At 38.4% G+C, this 22,796-nt stretch overlaps 2 protein-coding genes across 9 annotated transcripts in view; one reads left to right on the top strand and one right to left on the bottom strand.

Moving 5' to 3' along the window:
* Nucleotides 1-1,558: 1,558 nt before the first annotated feature.
* Nucleotides 1,559-22,796, top strand: part of LOC132050048 (HVA22-like protein a) — a 46,292-nt gene continuing 25,054 nt past the window's right edge. For 2 of the 8 annotated variants that reach the window (XM_059441072.1, XM_059441071.1), the window contains exons 1-6: nt 1,559-1,657; nt 6,207-6,329; nt 6,959-7,364; nt 7,480-7,566; nt 8,013-8,099; nt 8,652-9,027. In XM_059441072.1, the coding sequence (XP_059297055.1) occupies nt 6,250-6,329; nt 6,959-7,364; nt 7,480-7,566; nt 8,013-8,099; nt 8,652-8,777 (786 nt within the window). In that variant the 5' untranslated portion in view covers nt 1,559-1,657; nt 6,207-6,249 and the 3' untranslated portion in view covers nt 8,778-9,027. Of the gene's footprint in view, nt 1,658-6,206; nt 6,330-6,958; nt 7,405-7,479; nt 7,578-8,012; nt 8,100-8,651; nt 9,028-22,274; nt 22,300-22,796 lie in introns of those variants that run through there. The other 6 variants (XM_059441073.1, XM_059441074.1, XM_059441075.1 and 3 more) reach the window with 6 other exon arrangements.
* LOC132050704 (uncharacterized) lies at nt 2,714-4,785 on the bottom strand. The gene is made up of 3 exons (XM_059442078.1): nt 3,705-4,785; nt 3,342-3,451; nt 2,714-2,863 (listed from the first exon to the last, which is right to left on the bottom strand). Exons 1-3 carry the CDS (start codon nt 4,783-4,785, stop codon nt 2,825-2,827), a joined length of 1,230 nt encoding a protein of 409 aa, XP_059298061.1. The 3' UTR covers nt 2,714-2,824.

Raw genomic sequence — 22,796 nt, 5'->3', positions numbered from 1 at the left:
CAAGCCTATATTGGGAAATAAAAGGGAAAAAAACAAAACACCTACTTTTTGGGGCTCTTCACAAGCCTATATTGGGTGAAACTCACTCCATGTGTCAACTCACTAAAAAGTGTCTAATTGAAACAGATTTCGGATAGTGTAGGTGCTTAATAGGAACACCTTAAATTTAGGTGTCTAAATGAAAAATCGTATCAATTTTAGGTGGTTTCGTATGGGTTCAGCCTTTGCTATACATGACAATGTAAATGTGTTAAAAGCAACGAATTTGAATATTCCCATTTTGCAAATGTCAGCCAAAATTAGAGAACAAGTCAGTTGTACAGATGTGTAAATAATAAGAAAGGAATAGCATCAAGGGAGAAAAAGAAAGTTGAAAGGATTATGGTGACTGAGCTTTCATTAATTAGGGCGCAAATTCCAACTCGGAAGAATTACATTAAAAAAAAAATGAAAACTCAATGGTTTTATTTGATTGGAACATAGAAAGACGGGTCAATTATATTAATTTCCCAAAATTGACATGCCCTTTCCACTTTACAACACCCCAATAGGAGGATATTAAGGCCGGCTAAAGGGCCAAGCTGCTGCAGCAAAGGCTTTAGGCCTCCACATTTTGGAGGCCCCATTTTTTAATTAGTGGTACTAAAAGTTTTATGATTAAGTTCTTAAGAAAAATATTGAATATTGTAAGATAAAAGGACATACAAGCTCTTTAAAATACAGCAAATTGAAGTTATAAAAGTTTATTTTTATACTAAATTACCAACTTCTAGAATCATGCCCTATTGTTCGAGCTTTCTGTTACCTTTTTTAAAAATAAAAAAATAAAAAAATTCACATTTGTTGTCTTTTTATACTTTACTCCATAAGTGTATTCTTTTTTATTACATGCTAAAATTCAAATATAGCAACTAGAAAATATGAATCAAGTCACTCAAAACTCAAAAAAGAAGGATGCAAAAAACTGAAATTTATATACAATCTCAAAAAGGAGCACTTTATCTAGTATCTCAAGAAAGATTAAATGAATCGGTGATATTGTTAATTAGAAAAGAACTATTAGAGTAAACCCATTATTAAACAGTATTACTTAATAACTTTGTTTTTCAAAAAGTTAATTTAAGAAATGTCAAAGTTTTTAAAAAAATTATAGAAAGAAGCTTAAGGCCTCTTAATGTAATGTGGCTTTAGGCCACTAAATATGTTGAGCCGCCCTTGGATATTTTTGTTATTACTGGAAAAGAAAGACCTATTTTTGAAAACTGTTTACTTCTTTTCATCTTCAAAAAGTCTTGTGATCATAGAAACTCAACAACTTGATAGAACTCAAGCTGATGAAATTGCAACAAAGGAAAGTGAAGAAAATTTTCCAAAATGGGTTTTCTCAGGTATACCCTTCACTTGATCGATTTCCTTGCTTGGTAAATTTATTTTCTTTCTCCATTATGTGTTGTTTGTTAAAAATGAAACTTGGGACATGAAATCTTGCCAAGTTGTCTTAAATAAACAAGACTTTAGCTTTGTCTACCTTTTTTTCCCCAACATTATACGTATATGCATGAGTCTACATATTGGAGTATGTATATTGCATGTATTCACACTCTTGATTTTTGGTCTACCGTATTTGCAAGCCGGTACTTGCTCTGGGCTATCCTCTGTAAGTGTACTCATTAACTGTCTTTTGTCCTTTACAAGTCTATTTTGCACATAGTATGTCATGTTATAACTATTAGGTAGGAAAAGTGAACAACCGATAGTTGAGGTGTGTTTTGCTACTCCCTCTGTCCCAATTTATGTGATACAGTTCGGATTTCGAGAGTCAAAACTTCTTTATTTTGACTGTGAATTCGGAAATACAATTTTGAGTTTTTTGAAAAATAATTTACATATGTAGAAAATAGATAAAAAGTACCATAAATTACAATAATAAAAATTTTAAAATATTTAAATAGCGAACGAATAAATCGCGATCAAAGATTTTCTTGTTTGACTCTCGAAATCCGACAGAGGGAGTAACTCGTTGGTGATGATAGTTTAGGTAGGAAACCCTCACACCGGATAGTTCAGGTAGAAAACTATAAAAAAAAAAAAAAAATGATGCTTGAGATGTGTTTTTGACCCTTATCTCTTTAAAATATCCCAACTTTTCGTGTTGTGGTCAACTATTACGATTACCATAAGTCACCTACTCTTATACCCGATCAAATAAATAATCAAGTAAATGATTTCAAAGTGATTTTTTTTGTTTTACTGTAAGCATTTTCCTCATACAGACATTTCTTCATAGAAAATATTTTCTAATGAAACATTTTTCTCCATGCATGCAGTGGCGGAGACAAAAATTTGAACAAGGGATTAAAAAAAGTAAAAATGTGGCATCTAAGATTTTATAATATGTCGAGCTCGAGGGGATTCAAAAATTTATATCTATTAGAAAAGTTGTTTTATCCTTTTATCTTAGTGTAATATTCAGGCGGAGGGAATTCAATTGAGCCCCCTTCACTAAAGGTAGCTATGCCCCTGGCCAAGTGCACCCTACAGTGGCGTACGCAGGATTTTACATAAGCAATGTCACCATGTTAAAGAGTGACCAACTGAATAAATCACTATAATGATATTATAAAAAGATAACTCAAATCATATTAATAAAACTCATTCCAAGTACAGTATTACAATTCTCCTCGACGAGATTTCATCTTTTGAAAGATATCCATAATGTCCTCATTAGAAATAGTACTAAATACTTCTTTTTCTATATAAGGTACTAAACAACCACTCAAAAGCTCATCATCCATTCGATTTCGTAAGTCAGTATTAATCAACTTCATCGCAGAGAAAGCTCTTTCAACTGTAGCAGTAGCAACTGGCAAAAGTAAAGCAAATTTCACTAGTCGGAACACGAGAGGATAAGTTCCATGCTTCTTTGTCTCTACTAGTTTCTTGGAAAAATCACAAAGTCCCTTAAGATCGGAAAACCTTTTATCATGATCACAGACATCAACAATATAATTCTCAAGCTGAAAACGGAGGTCAATCCTAGCATGTTTATCAAAATCATCAGGATACAACTCAGCTAATCTCAATATTTTTTCAATGTTAAAGCTTGAAAAAGAGTCAGCTGGGTTCAAGCAAGCAATTCCAAGAAGCAAATCAGTTGTCTCCTCATCAAAGCGATTATTGAGTTCTTGACGTTGCCAATCAATAATTTTATAAAATATTGCAACTTGGTAGTGATGTAAAACAGTATACTCAGCAACTCTCCGACGTGATCTTCAAAGGATAACATAAAACTTATCAAATTTAGGTATCGAAATATCATATTTGATACAAAATTTACATACCTCATCAATAAGTGAATCCCAACCTTCTTCTCTTGGTTTTTGCAGTCGCTCCTTTGCCACTCCAACAAGTAGCATGGCATTTGCAATGTCTTGCTCTTTCTTTTGAAAAGCTGCATTAAGCTCATTTGTGATTGCTAAAACAGTGCGCATGAAGTGCAACATGAAAACAACCTCAAATGTTAAACATGCTTTAAGATATCCCTTTGCCCTATATTTCTTCAAAACGAGCATTAACAGCAATAGCATCAAGTACATCAATGATAGGACCAAACATAAGAATAAAATTTTTAAAGGATTTGTAGTGAGATCCCCATCTAGTATCACCGGCTCGAGCAAGACCTAATTCTTGATTCAAGCCCCTACCAGTTTCAAGCTCGCCTTTACGTAATGCTTCTTCAATTTCTTTTGCTTGAGATTCACGAAGTTCATCTCTACGCTTGAAAGAAGCTCCAACCATATTTAATATATCAGAAACCAACAATAAAAGTTCCTGCACTTCATCACATCTTCTAGAAATCGCAACAAGAGTTAACTGGAGTTGATGAGCAAAGCAATGAATAGAATGAGCACCTTTACTTTCTTTTTGTATCAATATTTTAAGCCCATTTAAATCTCCTTGCATATTGCTTGCTCCATCATAACATTGTCCACGTATATAAGATGGGCTTAAAGAATGTTGAGCAAGTAAACCAACAATTTCATTTCTTAGGGACAAAGCACTAGTATCACGAACATGAACAATACCAATAAACCGCTCCATTACACTCCCCCTTCTATCAACATACCTCAAAACAATAGCCATTTGCTCCTTACATGACACATCACGAGATTCATCAACTAATATGGAAAAGTAATCATCATTTAAATCCTTAATGATATACTTAACTGTTTCCATCTTACATGCAGTGATAATATCCCTTTGAATGTATGGAGAAGTCAACTGATTATTCTTTGGAGCTTTTTTAAATGCATCAGCAATATTATCACATCGTTTAGTATACCATTTAAGAAGTTCAATATAGTTACCTTTATTAAAAGATGATTCGTCTTCACGATGCCCCCGGAATGATAATCCTTGGTTCAAAAGATATCTTATCACATCAATTGCAGCTTCTAAACGAGTTCGGTATTCTAACTTTTGTTGATCAGACTGTTTAGCAAGTACAGTTTGAATGGATTGTTTTTGTCTCATCAAATCTTCATCATTTCTTCTTGACTGATTATGAACACTGTTTGGTCCGCCAATATGCTCATTAAAACTTTTCTTCTTATTCCAACTTGTAAAACCTATACTTGAAAATACCTCTCCTCCCCCTTGATTGATGTTTTCATCTTGAAACAAATAGCAGTAGAAGCAAAAAGCTGCATCTTTTGTTATACTATATTCCAACCAATCATACTCATCAAGCCATTTAAAATTAAAACGACGCCACTTACCATACATAGATCTCTTCGGAAACAAGTGCTTTCAAGGTTGGAAGGGACCTTGATGAATATACGATCTCTTTATTGCATCATGGTCATTTGGATGATATTTTCGAATAGCTAATCTTTCCCCAGGATCAGTTGGTAAGGAACTTAAATCAATTCCTTCATTTTGTCGATGTTGTTCCGACTCATTAATTTTTTTCTCCCAAGTCAATTGAATCTAGAGTTGTTGAACTTGGCTTTGGACGCTTGGAAGATACTTTATGATAATATCGCTCCATTGAAATTTAAGCTAATGCGATGTAATCTGCACAATTAGTAATTAAGGATCAAATATTTATTTAGAGATAGAATGATATGATAGAATTAAATTATTATTTTTTTGTTATAACTTATAAGACATAAAAAGCTTGTAAGCATTTTCCCTTTAACAATCTAGACTTTTTCTCATTTTTAATTCTAAAATTCGACAGGATTCGCATACTATACATAAATAGGATAAAATATTGATTAGTTCAGTAACTACAATATATAATTGCATTAAATATGTGTTATGAATGCCTTCAGAAAACAAAATCGAACTCTGTTCTCAAATTCAAATTTTAACCATCTCGATATTAGCAAGACGTAAAATAAAAAATTCATGTCGATAGCTCTTACGAGGATTAAAAACCGTAAATAAAAAAATAAAACATAGGTAAATTTAAATATCAATATAATGAACACTAAATAATTTCATTGTAGAAATTAGAAAGAAAATAAATTATTGTCATGAAAAAAATGCAAGCACTTAATAAAATATTATGGTGAGGAAAGTGCTAACCTGATGTGGCAATCGAGATAAAGAACGAGAAGAACTTATATTCTAATTTGAAAGGTGGGCAGCCATCAATTCTATTCTAATTGATAAAAGAATTTTTAAGGTTATGACTTATGAGTTCTTTTTAGGGTTTTAGCTTTTAAGTTACTTGACCAATTTGGTATAGAATTAGAGTAGGAAAAGGCTAAGTTATTTTACTAGTTTTAGGACTATATTTACTGGTTTTAGGACCCACTGCCGTGTTGTTCCATTTATATTTTAGTTGTTTTATTGATTTAGAATTTAAATTATAGTATAAGCCAAAAAGAGTGAGGCCAGGCAGGTTTGAACCCGCGACCTTGCCGTCAGAATAGAACCCTTTACAAATAGCCCAACGCACGGCTTTATGCTGAAGCAGTGTCACGTTTTGTTTTTTACCTTTTACTTTCGTTCCATTTATTTTTTATATATGTATATTTAGTAAAAAATTTCGACGAAGCAGTGTCACGTGACACCCCTCGAACCAACATAAATCCGCCCCTGGCACCCTAAGGCATAAAAAAGTTTCAAATATTGAATGCTTTCATTTCCAATGTTGGTTACTGGTAATTTTTACCAATTCTTTTGCGAAACCGCAGATGTGCTTCAATCCGAGCGATTGAGGCTGGCTCCAAGTATCACATGAGGAAGCTAGTCACATATTGGACCATCTTTTCCTTTATTTCTCTGTTCGAGCACATATTTGAGAAGCTTATTGAATGGTAATGTGCTGTACTCGTAGTTGGCTACATTAAAAGGGCCATAAATTTGTAACCTTTATTTTATGTGTAGTCCTTTCATAATCCTCTTTAAATCATATGGAAATAGGGACTCCTTGAACATTGACGCTTGTTAATTAGATTAACTTTCGGTAAGATCATTGCATAAATTTTTTCTGTCTTGAAGAAAAATAAGGCTAAACTCAAGACGTTAATGATTAATGAACTTATGATATCCTCAATTAGTGGCCTTACCTAGTAGGCAGATATCTACTTGATATTAAACCCAAAGAACAAACATATGCTTCATATCCAAATTTTTGTGCTTGTACCCTGCTCATGTAATTACACTTTGTTTTTGGATCCATACTCTTATATTGACTTATTGAATTGTGACAGAATCTTTTTCAAGTGAACCTCAAAGTCTTATAATTCACTTATTTCAGTTACTCGCCTATGTTGGTAGTTATATGTCTGTTCTAGCTTGTGTTTCTTAAATTCCCTTGGTGAGAAGTTGAGGATTTCAAGAGCTATTTTGCTGAAGCATTTCGAGAAAAATTGGGTAATATACATGTCGGCATGAGAAACTACTCCTGTTGCATATACTAATGTCTTTTCATTTACTGTGGCAGGGTTCCTCTGTGGCCATATATAAAATTAATAACCATAAGTTGGTTGGTGATACCGCAGTTTAATGGTGCATGTTATCTTTATCAAAATCTCATTCGTCCATGTTTTCCGGTTAAACTGCACGATAGTATCAGGCAGTTTAATGATTCTTGTTATCTTTACCAATGCCTTCTATATTTGTGCTTGTCTGTCAACCTCCAAACTGTTACTGACTGGTTTAACAAGCCAATGGAGGATCCATCTCTCAAGAATGAAACATTTTTGGCTGTGGTAGAGAGGTATCTCGAAGAAAATGGATCTGATGCTCTCGAGAAACTTATTGCAAACAAGGTATGTCAGACATTACTTCAGCAAGGAGTAGCCAGCTCATTACCGAAATGGACACGCACTTGTTTTGATGTTACATCGGTTAGTTATACAAATGTTGAGATTGCTAATCGAAGAAAATGTATGACTACGTATTCCACCAGATTTTATAGCAACTTCAGGCTTGATTGTAATTATCATGATCTCCTATTTGCAGTCCAAGGATTATATTTCGGATCATCATGCAGAAGAAATCAAGCCTACTGATGCTAGTGCTGAAGAAGGAGCGCTCACCCCCAACCAGGTGCCTCACCGGTTTTTCATAGCTCCCTGTACTGTATGAAACAGTTATAACTTCTTGTGCTGCTGTTTTATTGGCACTTTCATCCCATAATGATTTGAAAAGTTGCATTAGCAGTTGAGTACAAGTTAAATGGATTGCATATATATGACATCATGCACTAATTTTTGTGATTTGCTTATTTCCAGCAAATTCATAAAATAATTTGCTTGCATAGATGTAGTGTACCTTCCAATCCTTAGACTATTGTATGTACATGAGGAATAGGTTATTGTACTAACATCATGCAGTTATCAGTTTTCTCAATTAAAGCATCAAATCTGTCTGAGTTTTCCTTTTGTTAACAACAGAACTAATTACTTGTTCTTTTCTAGTGAAAATCTTTTTTCTGTGCACATGCTTTCATTCCTTAAAATCCCATAAATAACAATCATAGTTTTCCTAATCAGACAGAACGTGAAGAGAGTGGTCCTGTTTGGGAAGATATCACAGTGATGGAGAATATGGTAAAACATGAAGCAGCTGAGCCCAAACAGGTTATATTTCTTAACCCTTGAATTTCCTTAGTTACTTTTTTTTTTTTGGGATATTATGTGTTCACAAATATTGCTCTAGATTCCTTGGTAGATGAAATATTAAACAAGTTGCTAATTGATGATTGATGACGAGGAGAGCTTGAGATGAAGCTTACTGTATATGAAAACAAAAATTAGGCTCATCGTCTCATCGATCAAGCTAAATGTGCAAGATGTCAAATGATATACACTCTGAATCAAGTACATTATCATTTAGAACGAGAGGAAACCTCGTATATGCTGTAATAACCGCCAAACAACCTGAAATTTGAACTGGTGCATTTTGTAAAATTAATTCTTTTTGAAGTTTGCATTAGATTCAGATATCTTAGTATGGTCGCGAGCCTCTGTTTCTCCTGTAAACATTTGAAGCCATTAGAAAAGGGAGAGAATTAATGCTCTCAAATATTCTTAAACATCAGTACCACCTTTATTCTAGCCTAGTTTTTGTGCTTCTATATTCAAACAAAAGTAATCTGTGTGCCAGTGGTTAAGATGTCTGTGGACCTGCAGGTTAAAAGTGTGAAGGAAGATCCAATTCAGATTGAGAAGAAAACAACAGGAGTGCTGGTCAAGGAAATGGTAATTCCAGCAAATGCCGAAGAGATTAAACTTCTAGAGATTATATCTTCAAAGTAAAGTTCAGACAAAGTGGACTTGTGCAGTATGTCAAATGACAACCACCTCGGAGCAAAACTTGAAGTCCCATCTTAACGGAAGGAAACATAAATCAAAGTGTGAAGGGCTGAAAACTTGCATGCAAACGGCCAAAAGTGAAGGAAGCTCACCTGTTACAACAAAGTCAAATCAGCTTAATCAGGAGCAAGGAAAACATGCAGCTGCAGCAGGATTGAAGCATGGTGCTAATGAAGCAGCTGAGCCCAAACAGGTTATTATTTTTTAATGCTAGAACTTCCTTGGTCATTTTTGGGAATATTATGCCTTCACAAATATTGATCAGCCCAATACAAAAGATCTTAAGCAAGCGATTGTTCAAAAGAGGAGTAGAGCATGATGTTCCATGAGAATAGCTCATTAGCTGCTAGTGATATTCTTGTTGGTCAGGTTAGGAAAAGTGCGGGTGAGGCTTAGTGATATTTGGCATAAATATCTATGTTTCGTGTCATTTTACATCCTATTCTTATGACTTTTATCGCTTAATCTATGATGAAATCGTCGTATTTGAGCTTATATCGCTATATCTCATATGTATAGGTACGATGAGGACAAACAATAGGAAATCGAGCAGTTTTGGTTGATTCTGGAGGTGATTTGGTGTGCACGAGTAAACGAGAGGAGCGTGCAGCACTTAGGAGATTTTTACGGCAAGAATTGGAGGAAATTATGCCAGCCCCGCGTCGCGGATGCAACTCGAGGTGACACTCGAGCGTTAGGCCCGCGTCGCTGGGCCATGACTGAAAAAGCAAGCTGCAGAATCTACCACAATCCGTGTCACGCCCGCGTTGCGGGCTCAGCACAATTGAAGTTCCAAAATCACTGAAGACCCCGCGTTGGACACGCGACGCGTGGCCAACGCATGTATGCCCAGTTTTGTCCGATTTTAATTAGGATTAGGACCCTCTTATTTGGTTAACAACCCTAAACTATAAATAGATGTTTTGTTCGTTATTCATGACGTGCTGGGATTATTCCAAGATTTGTAAGCCGTCATATTACTCTCTCTAGATTTTATTTTATTTTCATCTTTTTCAACCCTAGTTTCTTCATGAATTCTTGTTGTTCATTGAGAATCATGAGTAGCTAAACTCCTTAATTCTAGGGTTGTAGCGAAAGACATGATAGTTGGTTTGACGATAATTTCTATCAATTAAATTTCCATATTTTGGGTTGCGTATTTATTCTTGATCTTAATTGTTTGATTATCTGGCCAATAGTTAGACACTATCTGTGGTGCGTGAATTGGACTTGAGAAAGGGAATTCACGTACGTAATAAGAATAAATAGAGTTTGTTCGATTTAATCGTTTCGCTACTGAGGATAGAGATATACTCTTTAGCCCTACTTAGTTGAATACAGAGAATTAAATGCGTTCTTATTACCTCTGATGACCATAGAGATATAGGCGTTATAGTAACATCTAAAGGCTTGTGAATAGTTCGAGAGAATATCATAAACTTATAATTAACCCGTCAACTAGTAACCCACGAAATAAAATAGGTAGAATTATCCGAAGATCAACTGGATTGTCGAAAGCCATGACCCTAGAACTCTCTCTCATCTGATAAATCTTACAGTCTTTGTCAAAATATTCTTAGTCAGAAAAACACCCATCATAAATTGTTTACTTTTCAGTTTTAGTTTAGTTACAACAAACACCATGATTTTCACTTTCTTGAATAGTTTTATTCGAATTTGAATTAGTTTAACAGTAGAATCTAAGTCTCTGTGGGATCGATATCTGGACTTGAAAGTCTATATTACTTGTACGACCGTGTATACTTGCGTGTGCGTTTGGGAGCAACAAGTTTTTGGCGCCGTTGTCAGGGACTTAGAAAAATTTACTGTTTTTCTAATTTGAGTTTATTTTTCTATTCAAGTCTTTATTTTTTTCCTTGGTCTACTTATGTCACTTCAGGTTTCTCTGTTTTATGCCAAGCACTAGAAGTTCAGGAAACCGTTAGTTGATCTTGATCCCAAAATCGAAAGAAGTTTACACAGACAGAGAAAAATGGTGATGAAGCGGCAAGACTTGCTCTCAAAGAGGCAGAAAGGGATAGAAACAGAAACGGGGATGAACAGGGTGAAAGAGCGGCTGCGAGGGCACAAGAACAACGGATTCTTTTGTCCAATTATGCTAGACCTAGTCTGGCAACTATTGCTAAGGCTATCGTTAGGCCTGACATTACTGGAAATTTTGAGCTGAAAGAAGGAACAATCACTAGGTGCAAAAGATATGTGCCTGTATATGGGTAAGTCTAGTGAAGACCCGCATAAGCACTTGATGCAGTTTGTAGAGTTGAGCGAGAATTTCCAATATAGAGATGTTCCCAATGATTATGGGAAGCTGTCCTTATTTCCGTTCTCATTGATTGGTGAAGCGAGGGAATGGTTGACAAATCTGCCTGCTGGTTCTATCACTTCTTGGGAGGTATTATCGAATAAGTTCATCGATAGGTTTTTCTCACCCAAGAAAACAAAGGAGCTGCGAGGAAGAATTGCTAACTTCATTCAGAGAGATTCTGAATTTCTACCACATGCTTGGGAAAGGTATAAGGGTTATTTGCGAGATTGCCCATATCACATGCAGCCAAAGGAGATCATTGGAAACTATTTTGTAGAAGGACTTAACCATGAATCAAGGGCCTTGTTGAATGCTTCAGCTCAAGGGCAGATCTTAAACAAAACATATGAAGAGATGGAAGCTCTCCTTGAGATAATGTCCGAAGGTCATCATGAGTATCACGAAACTAGTCGGGGGTTACCATAGAAAGCTGCTGGGGTTCTTCAAGTTGATGATGTTACAGCTATTCGGGCTGATATAAGTACTCTTACTAATGTGATGTTGAGGGCGTTTCCTCAAGCTCAGCAGATCCAACCAGTCCAACAGATTCAGCAGGCAGCATGTGTAAGTTGTGATGAGCCTCATGATTATAGCAATTGCCCATTGAATCCAGAGTCTGTCTATTTTGTGGGGCAGCAGAACCGTGGTATTGGAAATCGGGGAAACTATTATGGAAATAATTACAACACTCCATTCGGGAAGCAGGACTTCCACAAGCCGAACAATTATCAGCAACCTCAGGCTCAGCCAGCTAGCAATTTGGAAGAGATGACGAACCAACTCATAGCTCAAACACAAGTAACGCAGCAGCAGAATCAGAAAGTTCAGAGTGAGATACAGAAATCTATTCACAAGCTTGAGCCTCAGATGGGGCAGATGGCTCTTATGCAGAATGTCAGACCACCGGGTGCTCTTCCTAGTGATACTGAGAAGAATCCAAAGGATTGCAAGGCAGTCACCTTGAGGAATGGCAGAGAACTTAAAGAAGTGCCTCCGAAAAAGAAGAACATAGCATAAGCAGAATCATCCCTGCTAAGCGAGCTGAGCCAAAGCAGACAGTCGCAGAGCAACACGTAAAGGAAGTGGTTCGACCACCCCCTTCCTTTCATAGCCGACTTCGGGTTTTCAAACGAAAAGCAAATTCTGGAACTCTTTGCAAGAAATTTCTTGAACTCTTAAAACAGGTACACATCAACATACCTTTAGTGGAGCTTTTGCAAAAAGTTCCAAAATATGCTAAGTATATCAAAGATGTGGTTGCGAACAAAAGGCGTTGGACGAGTTTGAGATTATGTTGCACTTATCGAGGAGTGCGGTTCTAGAGTGAGGAGTAAAATTCCTCCAAAGTTAAAAGATCCGACAATTGACATATTCACGATTTCGATTACTATTGGCAACATTGAAGTTGGGCTAGCATTGTGTGATTTGGGTGCTAGTATTAATCTGATGCCCACTTCTGTGTTCCAAACGTTGGGCTTGGGTGAGCCTAGGCCAACGATTATTACGTTACAGCTGGCTGATCGATCTCTTGCTTATCCTGATGGTATTATTGAGGATGTTCTTGTAAAGGTAGGCCCGTTTATTCTGCCGGTCGATTTTGTGATATTTGATTATGAGGTAGATAAGAGTGGTCCTCTCATCATGGGGAGAGGATTCTTGGCTACTATTGATGTTGTAATCCGAGTGAGAGATGGGAAGATGTCCATGACAGTTGATGGACAAGAGGCAACTTTTGATGTGTTTAAAGCTACCAAGCTTCCAGCCCATTATGAGGAGTTGAAGACGATTACCGTGGTGGAGCCCGAGCTCACTAATGCAGAGTTAGATCACTTTCTAGCTTCGCGAGATCCTTTGGAGACAGCTTTGGTGTATGAGGATGATTTGATGATTGATGCAGAAGTCGAGGAGTTTCTTAGAATCCTTGACACTTCATGTGCTTATCTACAAGCAAACACACCATTTGAGGAGCTAGACAGACCAAAGTCATGGAAGAAGCTGAAACCATCTATTGAAGAGGCCCCAGTTCTTGAGTTGAAGCCATTACCCCCTCATCTTCGCTACCTTTTCTTGGGTAGTGGAGACATATTGCCTGTAATCCTCTCTGCTTATTTGACTGATGTGCAGGTTGAACGTGTATTACGAGTGCTAAGAGATCGAATCCGAGCCCTTGGGTGGTCGATAGCTGATATTCGAGGTATTAGTAGTTCGTTTTGCATGCACAAAATATTATTGGATGAGGATAGCAAGCCTACTATGCCAGAGACGACTGAACCCAATCATGAAGGAGGTGGTGAAGAAAGAGGTAGTCAAGTGGCTTGACAACTGCATTATTTATCCCATTTCTGACAGCAAATGGGTAAGTCCTGTACAATGTGTTCCGAAGAAAGGGGGCATGACTGTGGTAGAGAACGAGAAAAATGAATTGGTGCCTCAACAAACTGTTACTGGTTGGAGGATATGTATTGACTATCGCAAGCTGAACAACACCACCAGAAAAGATCACTTTCCTTTTCCCTTCATGAATCAGATGCTCGATAGATTGGCTGGGCACGATTATTATTGCTTTTTGGATGACTATTCAGGTTACAACCTGATCATGATTGCACCTGAGGATCAAGAGAAGACCACATTCACATGTCCATATGGCATGTTTGCATTCCGGAGGATGCCTTTCAGTTTGTGCAATGCTCCAGGTAGTTTCCAGTGATGCATGATAGCTATTTTCACCGATATGGTGGAAAACTATGTGAAGGTATTTATGGATGACTTCTCTATTTTTAGGGATTATTTTGATGACTGCTTGAACCATCTTAATGTCGTGTTAGCTCGTTGTGAAGAAACGAACTTGGTACTTAACTGGGAAAAATGCCATTTCATGGTTCGAAAGGGCATTGTTCTTGGGCACAAGGTATCAAGCAAGGGAATAGAAGTTGACAAGGCGAAGATTGAAGCAATTGAAAAATTTCCACCACCCGTTTCAGTTCGGGGAGTGCGTAGTTTTCTTGGGCATGCAGGTTTCTATCGATGGTTCATCAAAGACTTCTCTAAAGTTGCGAATCCAATGTGCAAGCTATTAGAGAAAGATGTGAAGTATGTGTTTAGTGAAGCCTGTCTAACGGCTTTTGATGAGTTGAAAAAAAGTTTAGTGTCTGCTCCTATTATCATCGCACCCGATTGGTCTCTGCCATTTATTTTGATGTGTGATGCAAGTAATTTTGTTATGGGAGCTGTCCTTGGTCAGAAAAGGGACAAGATTTTTCATCTTATTTATTATGCAAGCAAGACACTTGATGCAACCCAGATGAACTATACAATCACAGAGAAGGAGTTATTGGCGGTTGTTTACGCCTTTGACAAATTCCGGTCATATCTTGTGGGAACGAAAGTAATTGTTTATACTAATCACACTTCAGTTCGTTATTTGTTTACGAAGAAGGATGCAAAGTCGAGGCTTATTCATTGGGTGTTGCTGCTGCAAGAGTTTGACATTGAGATTCTTGATCGGAAGGGCACAGAAAATCAAGTAGCGGATCACTTATCGAGATTGGAAGATCGGGAACATGTAGATGAAGCAGTGGTGATTAAGGAGACTTTTCCTGATGAACAACTTTTTGCTCTTCAATCAGCTGAGGTGCCATGGTATGCAGACATGGTGAACTTTATAGTAAGTAAGATTTACCCCCCTGGTGCTAATCACGAGAAGAAGAAGCGGAGTTTGCATGATAGTCGTTTCTATGTATGGGATGAGCCCTATCTCTACAGGGTTGGCACAGATCAGCTGATTAAGAGGTGTATTCCAGAGGAAGAGGTCCCCGCGATTCTTGAGAAGTGTAACTCATCACCCTATGGGGGACATCACACGGGTGACAGAACAGCTGCGAAGGTACTTTAGTCCGGGTTCTATTGGCCCACTTTGTTCAAAGATGCTCATGAATTTGTGCGAGCCTGCGATAGCTGCCAGAGAACCGAAAATATCTCCAAGCGTCATGAAATGCCTTTGAAAGGCATCTTAGAGATTGAACTATTTGATGCGTGGGGTATCGACTTCATGGGTCCATTCATATTGTCCAAGGGGAATAAGTACATATTGGTTGCTGTAGACTATGTCTCGAAGTGGGTGGAAGCCATTGCACTTCCCATCAATGATGCTAGTGTGGTGGCAAGATTTCTGAAGAAGAACATTTTTACAAGGTTTGGGACCCCTCGATCCATCATCAGCGATCAAGGTACGCACTTTTGCAATCGGCTCTTTGATAAATTGTTGCTCAAGTATGGGGTGAAACACAAGATAGCGACTGCTTATCATCCTCAGAAAAGTGGTCAAGTGGAGGTATCAAATCGAGAAATTAAGAGGATTTTGGAGAAGACTGTGAGCGTGAGTAGGAAAGAGTGGTCGCTGAAGCTCGATGATGCTCTGTGGGCATACAGAATAGCCTACAAAACTCCTATTGGCATATCTACCTATAAGCTGGTCTTTGGTAAGGCATGTCATCTACCAGTTGAGCTCGAGCATAGAGCATATTAGGCGATAAAGAAGCTGAACTTAGACATGGTTCAAGCTGGAGAAAAGAGACTGTTGCAGCAGCACGAGTTGGAGGAATTTCGCTATCATGCTTATGAGAACGCGAAAATGTACAAGGAGCGAACTAAGAGAATTCACGACAAGCGCATCCAACCTCGTGACTTTGAGCATGGGCAGTTAGTCTTGTTGTATAACTCTAGGCTGAAAATTTTCGGTAGAAAGTTGAAAAGTAAGTGGTATGGGCCGTTCGAGGTAGTTCATGTGACCGCGCATGGAGCGGTTCAGCTAAAGAAACCCAACTCGGATGAAACATTCTTAGTGAACGGGCAGAGAGTGAAGCATTACTACGGGGAGGCCACTGACCGCGCGAGGTCCTCCATTGATCTAGAAGAGGCTTGAGCAAAGCCTACGTCGTGCCGCGACGTTAAATCAAGCGCTTCTCGGGAGGCAACCCGTGTTTGTAAAAGTAGCATAAAGAAAGAAAAAAAATGAAAAAAAATGAGAAAAATACAAAAAGAGTTGTGCCACGACCTTAACTAAGGCTCTGGTTGGGAGGCAACCCAATGTTTTTATACATATAGGTCATGTTTGTTCATGTTGCAGGACTAGGGAAGGAGGAGGACCACAAAACAAGCGAAAAAAGTTGAAATACGTTCCAGGTTTAATGTATGAGTTGGACCCGTGACGCGGGGCCAACAGTTGAACAAAAATTTCCTGCAGCTGGTTTTTCCGCGTTGCACCCGCGACGCGGGTGTGACACTAACTCTGATTTTTTTAAAAAAAATTCCTGCAGCTGATTTTTTCGCGTTGCACCTGCGACGGGGATGTGACGCTAACTCTGGTTTTTTCTCAAAAACAAATATTCCGCGCTGGACTCGCGACGCGGGGTCAACGCAGTTGAGGTGGTTCGAATTTTTTTTTTAAAAGTTTAAAAGGGCAACACTGCCCCTCCCATTCCCATTCCCTCTCCAACTCAAAATACCTATACCTTTCCCTCTCCCCTCCCCTCTCAAAAACGAGTTCCCCACCTTCCTTTTCCCCAAAATCCATAGGAAACCCACATTTTGGAACTTCAAGAACTTGTGATTTCATCTCATAACATCAAGAGGTAAGCATACTCTTTTCTTTTTCACTTGTTCTTGAATATTGAAGTTGTGAAACTAGGGTTATTGGGTTTGGGCGCAATTGGGGCGGGGATTGGTATTGCTTGTTTGTTATTGATGTCTAGGGCTAGAAGATGACTCCCATTGTAGAAGGGAGGATTTTTATACCCACCATTGTTTCTTAAAATTAAAGGGATGATTCTATGCCCGCAAGGTGTTTGTAAAAATGCTCGAATGAATTTTTATGTGGAATTGTGAAGTCTTGAGTAGCAATATGACATTAATATAGTTGTACGAACCCTTGGACATCGATTGTGCATCACTAATTGTTAATTGGGTTGAGAAAAATCATGAACCACCAACCCAAAGTCCTAAAACATGAAACTAGTTTAGCTTCTTGATTTTTGTTTTTTTTTTCTAGTCCAACTTAGTTAACTTCTTTGTTTTTCTCTTTTGTAAATAGTTTGAAGTAAGTATGGGGTCGGTTCAACCTCAACTTATGTGTTAATCATGAAAAGGCCCGGAAGAAAAAAAAAACGGGAAGCAAAAAACGAATCCAAAAGTTGAGCCACACAACTCTAAACTTGAAAACATGGAAAAGACTTAAGTGTGGGGTCATTTCACTACTCCGTTGTTTTTTTTTTTTTACTGGATTCATTGTTTGGTATTATGTTGTTTTGCAGGAAAAATCGTTAACACCAAAGGTAAGGTAAAATCGGCTGCCACTTCCACCTCCCAAGGCACAAAACGGGGGAGAGCAAACCCCCCTAAAGCTAAAAAGACAGTCAAATCACTATCGGGGGGGGGGGGGGTAAGCAACCAACCGTCCCTATCCCTCGTGCTCCATCGTCCAGGCCCAGGCCAGATGTCCGTGTATCCGGGGAGGATTGGTACCACACATTCAACCCCGTAGCGGGGTATATCTATGAGCGTGCCATCAATGGCACCCTACTGTAGCGCCGCTTCAGGAATGTGTACAATCGGCTTGTAGACATGAGGTGGGTGTCCATCTTTGAGACACCGGGGCCAGTTAACATCGATCTTGTCCTCGAGTTCTATGCCAATGTCACGTTCACTTAACATGGCGCATGAGAGCAGACTATCTATTGCAGGGGAGGGGATATACCCATCTCAAAGATCCTTTTATGTGCACACTTGGGAGTCCCTGATTATCCTACCCAACCACTGCTGGACTTTATTTACCGGCTTGATTATAAGGCCATTCGGGAAATCTTGTGTGGTGTTGACTCCAAAGCCTCATGGACCCGTTATGCGGGAAAATATCGGAGGCACAAGTACATGAAGATGAGTAATTTCAATCAGGAGGCGCGGGTATGGTTGCGGTTGTTGAATTACTGAATCTGAAGCACTATTCTGAGGTGCAAAAGAAGCGGGTCTGCATTATATACTTTCTTATGACGGGATAGCCCGTTAACATAGGGTATTTGATGATGGAGGAGATAAAGAAGGTCCGATTACACACCCCGCCGAAGTTGAGTTTCGGCAACACTCTCACGGCTTACTTGATGAGCTTGAATGACAGATTAGCACAGCCGTCTGATAGAGTGTTACCACCTCCTGAGGATGCCCTTGATATTTCCAATGTCAAGGCACCAGAGTTGAGCAAGAAGCAGCAGCTCACCCCCGCCGAGGAGAGAGCCGCCCAATCCACAATGCTGGCCCAACTTTACAGAGGAATGACGGTGGCCGCCGAGCACTTCGACGTCGATCTGTCAGTGTGTTTGCGGCGGTCCCGCACACCCCGTACTCCCGAGCTCTTGTGGGAGAAGAGGTCACATTAGCTGCCGATGAGGATGTGAACTCGGCGGACTTGATTGAGGCCGATATAGCCACTGGTGAGGAGGTAGAGTCCCAAATGGGGGAAGAGAATGAAGAAGCTGCTGAGATGGAAGCCGAGCCTGAGGATGGCGAGGCTGATGATTTTGATGAGGATGACTAGGCCCTAGTGGGCCCCAGGGAGTATCTCTTGCCTTACTTTGTTTTTATCTTTTCATATGCATTGAGGGCAGTGCATGAAAGTAAGTGTGGGGTGGGAGTACCCCTCGAGATAGAGGATGCTTATGCCTTAGGATTTTTTTTAGGATCTAATTTTAGTTCAATCTTTCTTTTTAATTAGGATTACTTGAAAAAAAAAAAAAAGATTTTGTTTTTCAGATTAGGCCCTCAGTAGTGGCACGAGTCATCCGTTAGGATTTCTGTTTTTCTTTTTGTTTTTATTTCTTAGTCATAGAAAGGGCTTTTCCTGATGATGGGTGGACCTGCTTGAGGGAAAATTAGTCCTTAGGATAGGCGTATTCAAATGCTAGGTGCACGGATTAGGTGAAGTATTGGCATATGAGTGATCTTAAAAAAAAAATTGTGAAAGCATGCCTTGAAATTGTATCACTTTTCTTGAAAGCACTTGCAAATTATTTTTGTTTGACTCGGTATGACCCACTTGGCATTGTTGATTTTTATTGTTGTTTGATTCGAGGGACAACCGGATCCCTCTTGCGTTGATTGTGTGCCATGTGTGTATAAGGTTTTGCATTTGCATCCATGCTTGGTATTGACATCTAGAACTTGCCCTGTGTGTTCGCGAAGTGAAATGAAGTTCGGTTGAGCCTAGAAAATGATAGAAGCGTTTCTTTGATTAGTCACTAAAAAGCCTAAAATGTTTATCCTACCAACTTGTAAATAGCACCCTAGTTAACCCTTTTGAGCCTTTAGCCTTTTCTTTGATAGCAGTTAATTAGCCTTTACCCCTTCGTTCTATAAAACTCGATTTTTGATCCAAATACTCTATAAGCACTTTAATCATTTACATATATAATTGGAGTTGGGATGTGAATGAAAAAAGGGGAAGTAGCTGTTAATTGTAATCTAGGAAGACTATGGGAGCACCGAATGAAAAGAACCAATTCACTTGTTAGTTGGGAATTGAAAAAAAAAAAAAAAGAGAAAAGAAGAAAAAATGTAGCGAAAAAGTTGCCCTTCTAACTTGTGTGACTTTTAAAAGAGTGGTGCTTAAACAAAGAAAAATGTGCGAATTAGGAGAAATTTAAAGGTTGGTTGGTGTTGAATAAGGGCTAATGAAGAAGTTGTGCAAGAATGATAGAAGTATATGTATTAAAGTGCTCAGGGAGGTTAGTCACTATTATCCAAATAATTCCTACCCATCCCTTAACCTACATTACAACCCTCGAAGTCCTATTGGATTCTAGGTTCGTCTTACTTGTATTAGTGGAGTGGTTACACTACGAGCAAGCCTATGGTACGTCGTACTTTGCATGTGATATTCTTTGTGATAGTGAGCATAATTACTGATTTATGTCCATCGATTTAAACATATGTGATTCTTGAGAGATATGGACTACTTTCTTTTAGTGAGGGCACATAATTAGTAATAGAGTGGTGAAGTGTTGATTTCTTGATCATAAGAATATTTACATGCTTTAAAGTGGGGTCGTTGGGTCAATTGGTTTTAAAAGTGAAGTGTTTTCCAGGAAAATGGTCATTGTTGCTAAAAATGAGGTTTTAAATCTTCGGCATGGCTTTCATAACTTGGCTCATTGTTTTGGTTTTGAAATCTTTCTTTTGAGATAGCCATACTAGCCGAACGCCGTTGCAGACCTGTTTGAATGAGTTAAGCTAGAAGTGTAGTTTGGTGTTGGTTTGTAGTTGCTTGAGGGCGAGCAAAGTCTAAGTGGGGCGTGGTGATATTTGGCACAAATATCTATGTTTCGTGTCATTTTACATCCTATTCTTATGGCTTTTATCGCTTAATATATGATGAAATCATCGTATTTGAGCTTATATCGCTATATTTCATGTGTATAGGTACGATGAGGACAAACAATAGGAAATCGAGCAGTTTTGGTTGATTCTAGAGGTGATTTGGTGTGCACGAGTAAACGAGAGGAGCGTGCGGCACTTAGGAGATTTTCTGGCAAGAATTGGAGGAAATTATGCCAACCCCGCGTCGCCGATGCAACGCGAGGTGACACTCAGGCGTTAGGCCCGCGTCACGGGGCCATGACGGAAAAAACAAGCTGCAGAATATGTCACAATCCGTGTCACGCCCGCGTCGCGGGCTCAGCACAATTGAAGTTCCAAAATCACTGAAGACCCCGCGTTGGACCCGCGACGCGTGGCCAACGCGTGTATGCCCAGTTTTGTCCGATTTTAATTAGGATTAGGACCCTTTTATTTGGTTAACAACCCTAAACTATAAATAGATGTTTTTTTCATTATTAATGACGTGCTGGGATTATTCCAAGACTTGTAAGCCGTCATATTACTTTCTCTCTAGATTTTATTTTATTTTCATCTTTTTCAACCCTAGTTTCTTCATGAATTCTTGTTGTTCATTGAGAATCATGAGTAGCTAAACTCCTTAATTCTAGGGTTGTGGCGAAAGACATGATAGTTGGTTTGACGACAATTTCTATCAATTAAATTTCCATATTTTGGGTTGCTTATTTATTCTTGATCTTAATTATTTGATTATCTGGCCAATAGTTAGACACTATCTGTGGTGCGTGAATTGGACTTGAGAAAGGGAATTCATGTGCGTAAGAAGAATAAATAGAGTTTGTTCGATTTAATCGTTTCGCTACTGAGGATAAAGATATACCCTTTAGCCCTACTTAGTTGAATACGGAGAATTAAATGCGTTCTTGTTACCTTTGGTGACCATAGAGATATAGGCGTTATAGTAACATCTACAGGCTTGTGAGTAGTTCGAGAGAATATCATAAAGTTATAATTAACCCGTCAACTAGTAACCCAGGAAATAAGATAGGTAGAATTGTCCGAAGATCAACTGGATTGTCGAAAGCCATGACCCTGGAACTCTCTCTCATCTGATAAATCTTACAGTCTTTGTAAAAATATTCTCAGTCACAAAAACACCCATCATAAATTGTTTACTTTTCAGTTTTAATTTAGTTACAACAAACATCTTGATTTTCACTTTATTGAATAGTTTTATTCGAATTTTAATTAGTTTAATAGTAGAATCTAAGTCTCTGTGGGATCGATATCTGGACTTAAAAGTCTATATTACTTGTACGACCGCGTATACTTGCGTGTGCATTTGGGAGCAACACTTAGCTGTACATGAAGACAAAAAGATTAGGTTGATCAATCAAGTGAAATGCGGAAGATGGCAATTGATACTGCACACTGAGATCAAGTAACATTATCATTTAAACTTAAGAAGAAACTCGTATATCTAAAACAATCAACTCGAGTAACCCGAAAGTAAACTGGTGCACTTTGTAAAATTTCTTGCTATGAAGTTTGCAAGATTCATTTATCTTAGTTATATTCCCTAACCTTAGTTTCTCCTGTGAACATCTGAAGCCACTAAAAAGGGAGAGAATTGAAGCGCTTAATTCTTTACTCTAGCCTAGTATTTATTTTTCTATAATCAAGCAAAAATAATATGTATGCCAGTGATTAAAATGTCCTCCGTGGAACTGCAGGTTAAAAGTGTGAAGAAAAATCCAATTCGGAGAAGAAAACAACATGTGTGCGCATCAAGGAAACAAGAGCTTCCGGCAGGATGCCGAGGAGGTTAAACTCTCGAGACCGATTCGGTAAAGAACGTTCAAACAGAGTGGACTTGTGCGGTATGTCAAGTGACAACCACCTCGAGCATGACCTGAAGTGCCATCTTCTAGGAGACATAGGGAAAATTGTGAAGAGCTAAAAACTCGCAGGAAAGCGGCCAAAACTGATAGAAACCCACCTTTTACTTCAAATATGCTAGACAAGCTTAAGCAGGAGCAAGTAAAACATGCAATTTCAAATCAAAGAAAGCACAGTACTAATGAGAAACCTAAAGAAAAGGTCCAACTAGGAGCTACTGGACAACATGAAAAGCAAAAGCGAGTGAAGAATGCTAGTGGTGCTAGTCATATTTCTAAGCTGTGGTGTAGTTTTTGTAACATTAGGTGCCCTGGCGAAATTGGTATGTCTTCACATCTTAACGGTAGGAAGCACTT

Source organism: Lycium ferocissimum, chromosome 3 (assembly GCF_029784015.1).
Source record: "Lycium ferocissimum isolate CSIRO_LF1 chromosome 3, AGI_CSIRO_Lferr_CH_V1, whole genome shotgun sequence".
In the NCBI taxonomy this organism is placed as follows: Eukaryota; Viridiplantae; Streptophyta; class Magnoliopsida; order Solanales; family Solanaceae; genus Lycium; species Lycium ferocissimum.
This window is presented reverse-complemented; position numbering and strand designations above follow the sequence as displayed.

Bases quoted from the DNA above. Each gene is read 5' to 3' on its own strand.
- LOC132050704 (XM_059442078.1), bottom strand. From the start codon at position 4,785: ATGTATGGTAAGTGGCGTCGTTTTAATTTTAAATGGCTTGATGAGTAT. The intron at 3,452-3,704 runs GTAGGGGCTTGA...AGCTTAATGCAG, and splicing joins TAAAGGCGAGCTTGAAACTG to CTTTTCAAAAGAAAGAGCAA. The intron at 2,864-3,341 runs GTATGTAAATTT...TACTTTTGCCAG, and splicing joins GGGATTCACTTATTGATGAG to TTGCTACTGCTACAGTTGAA.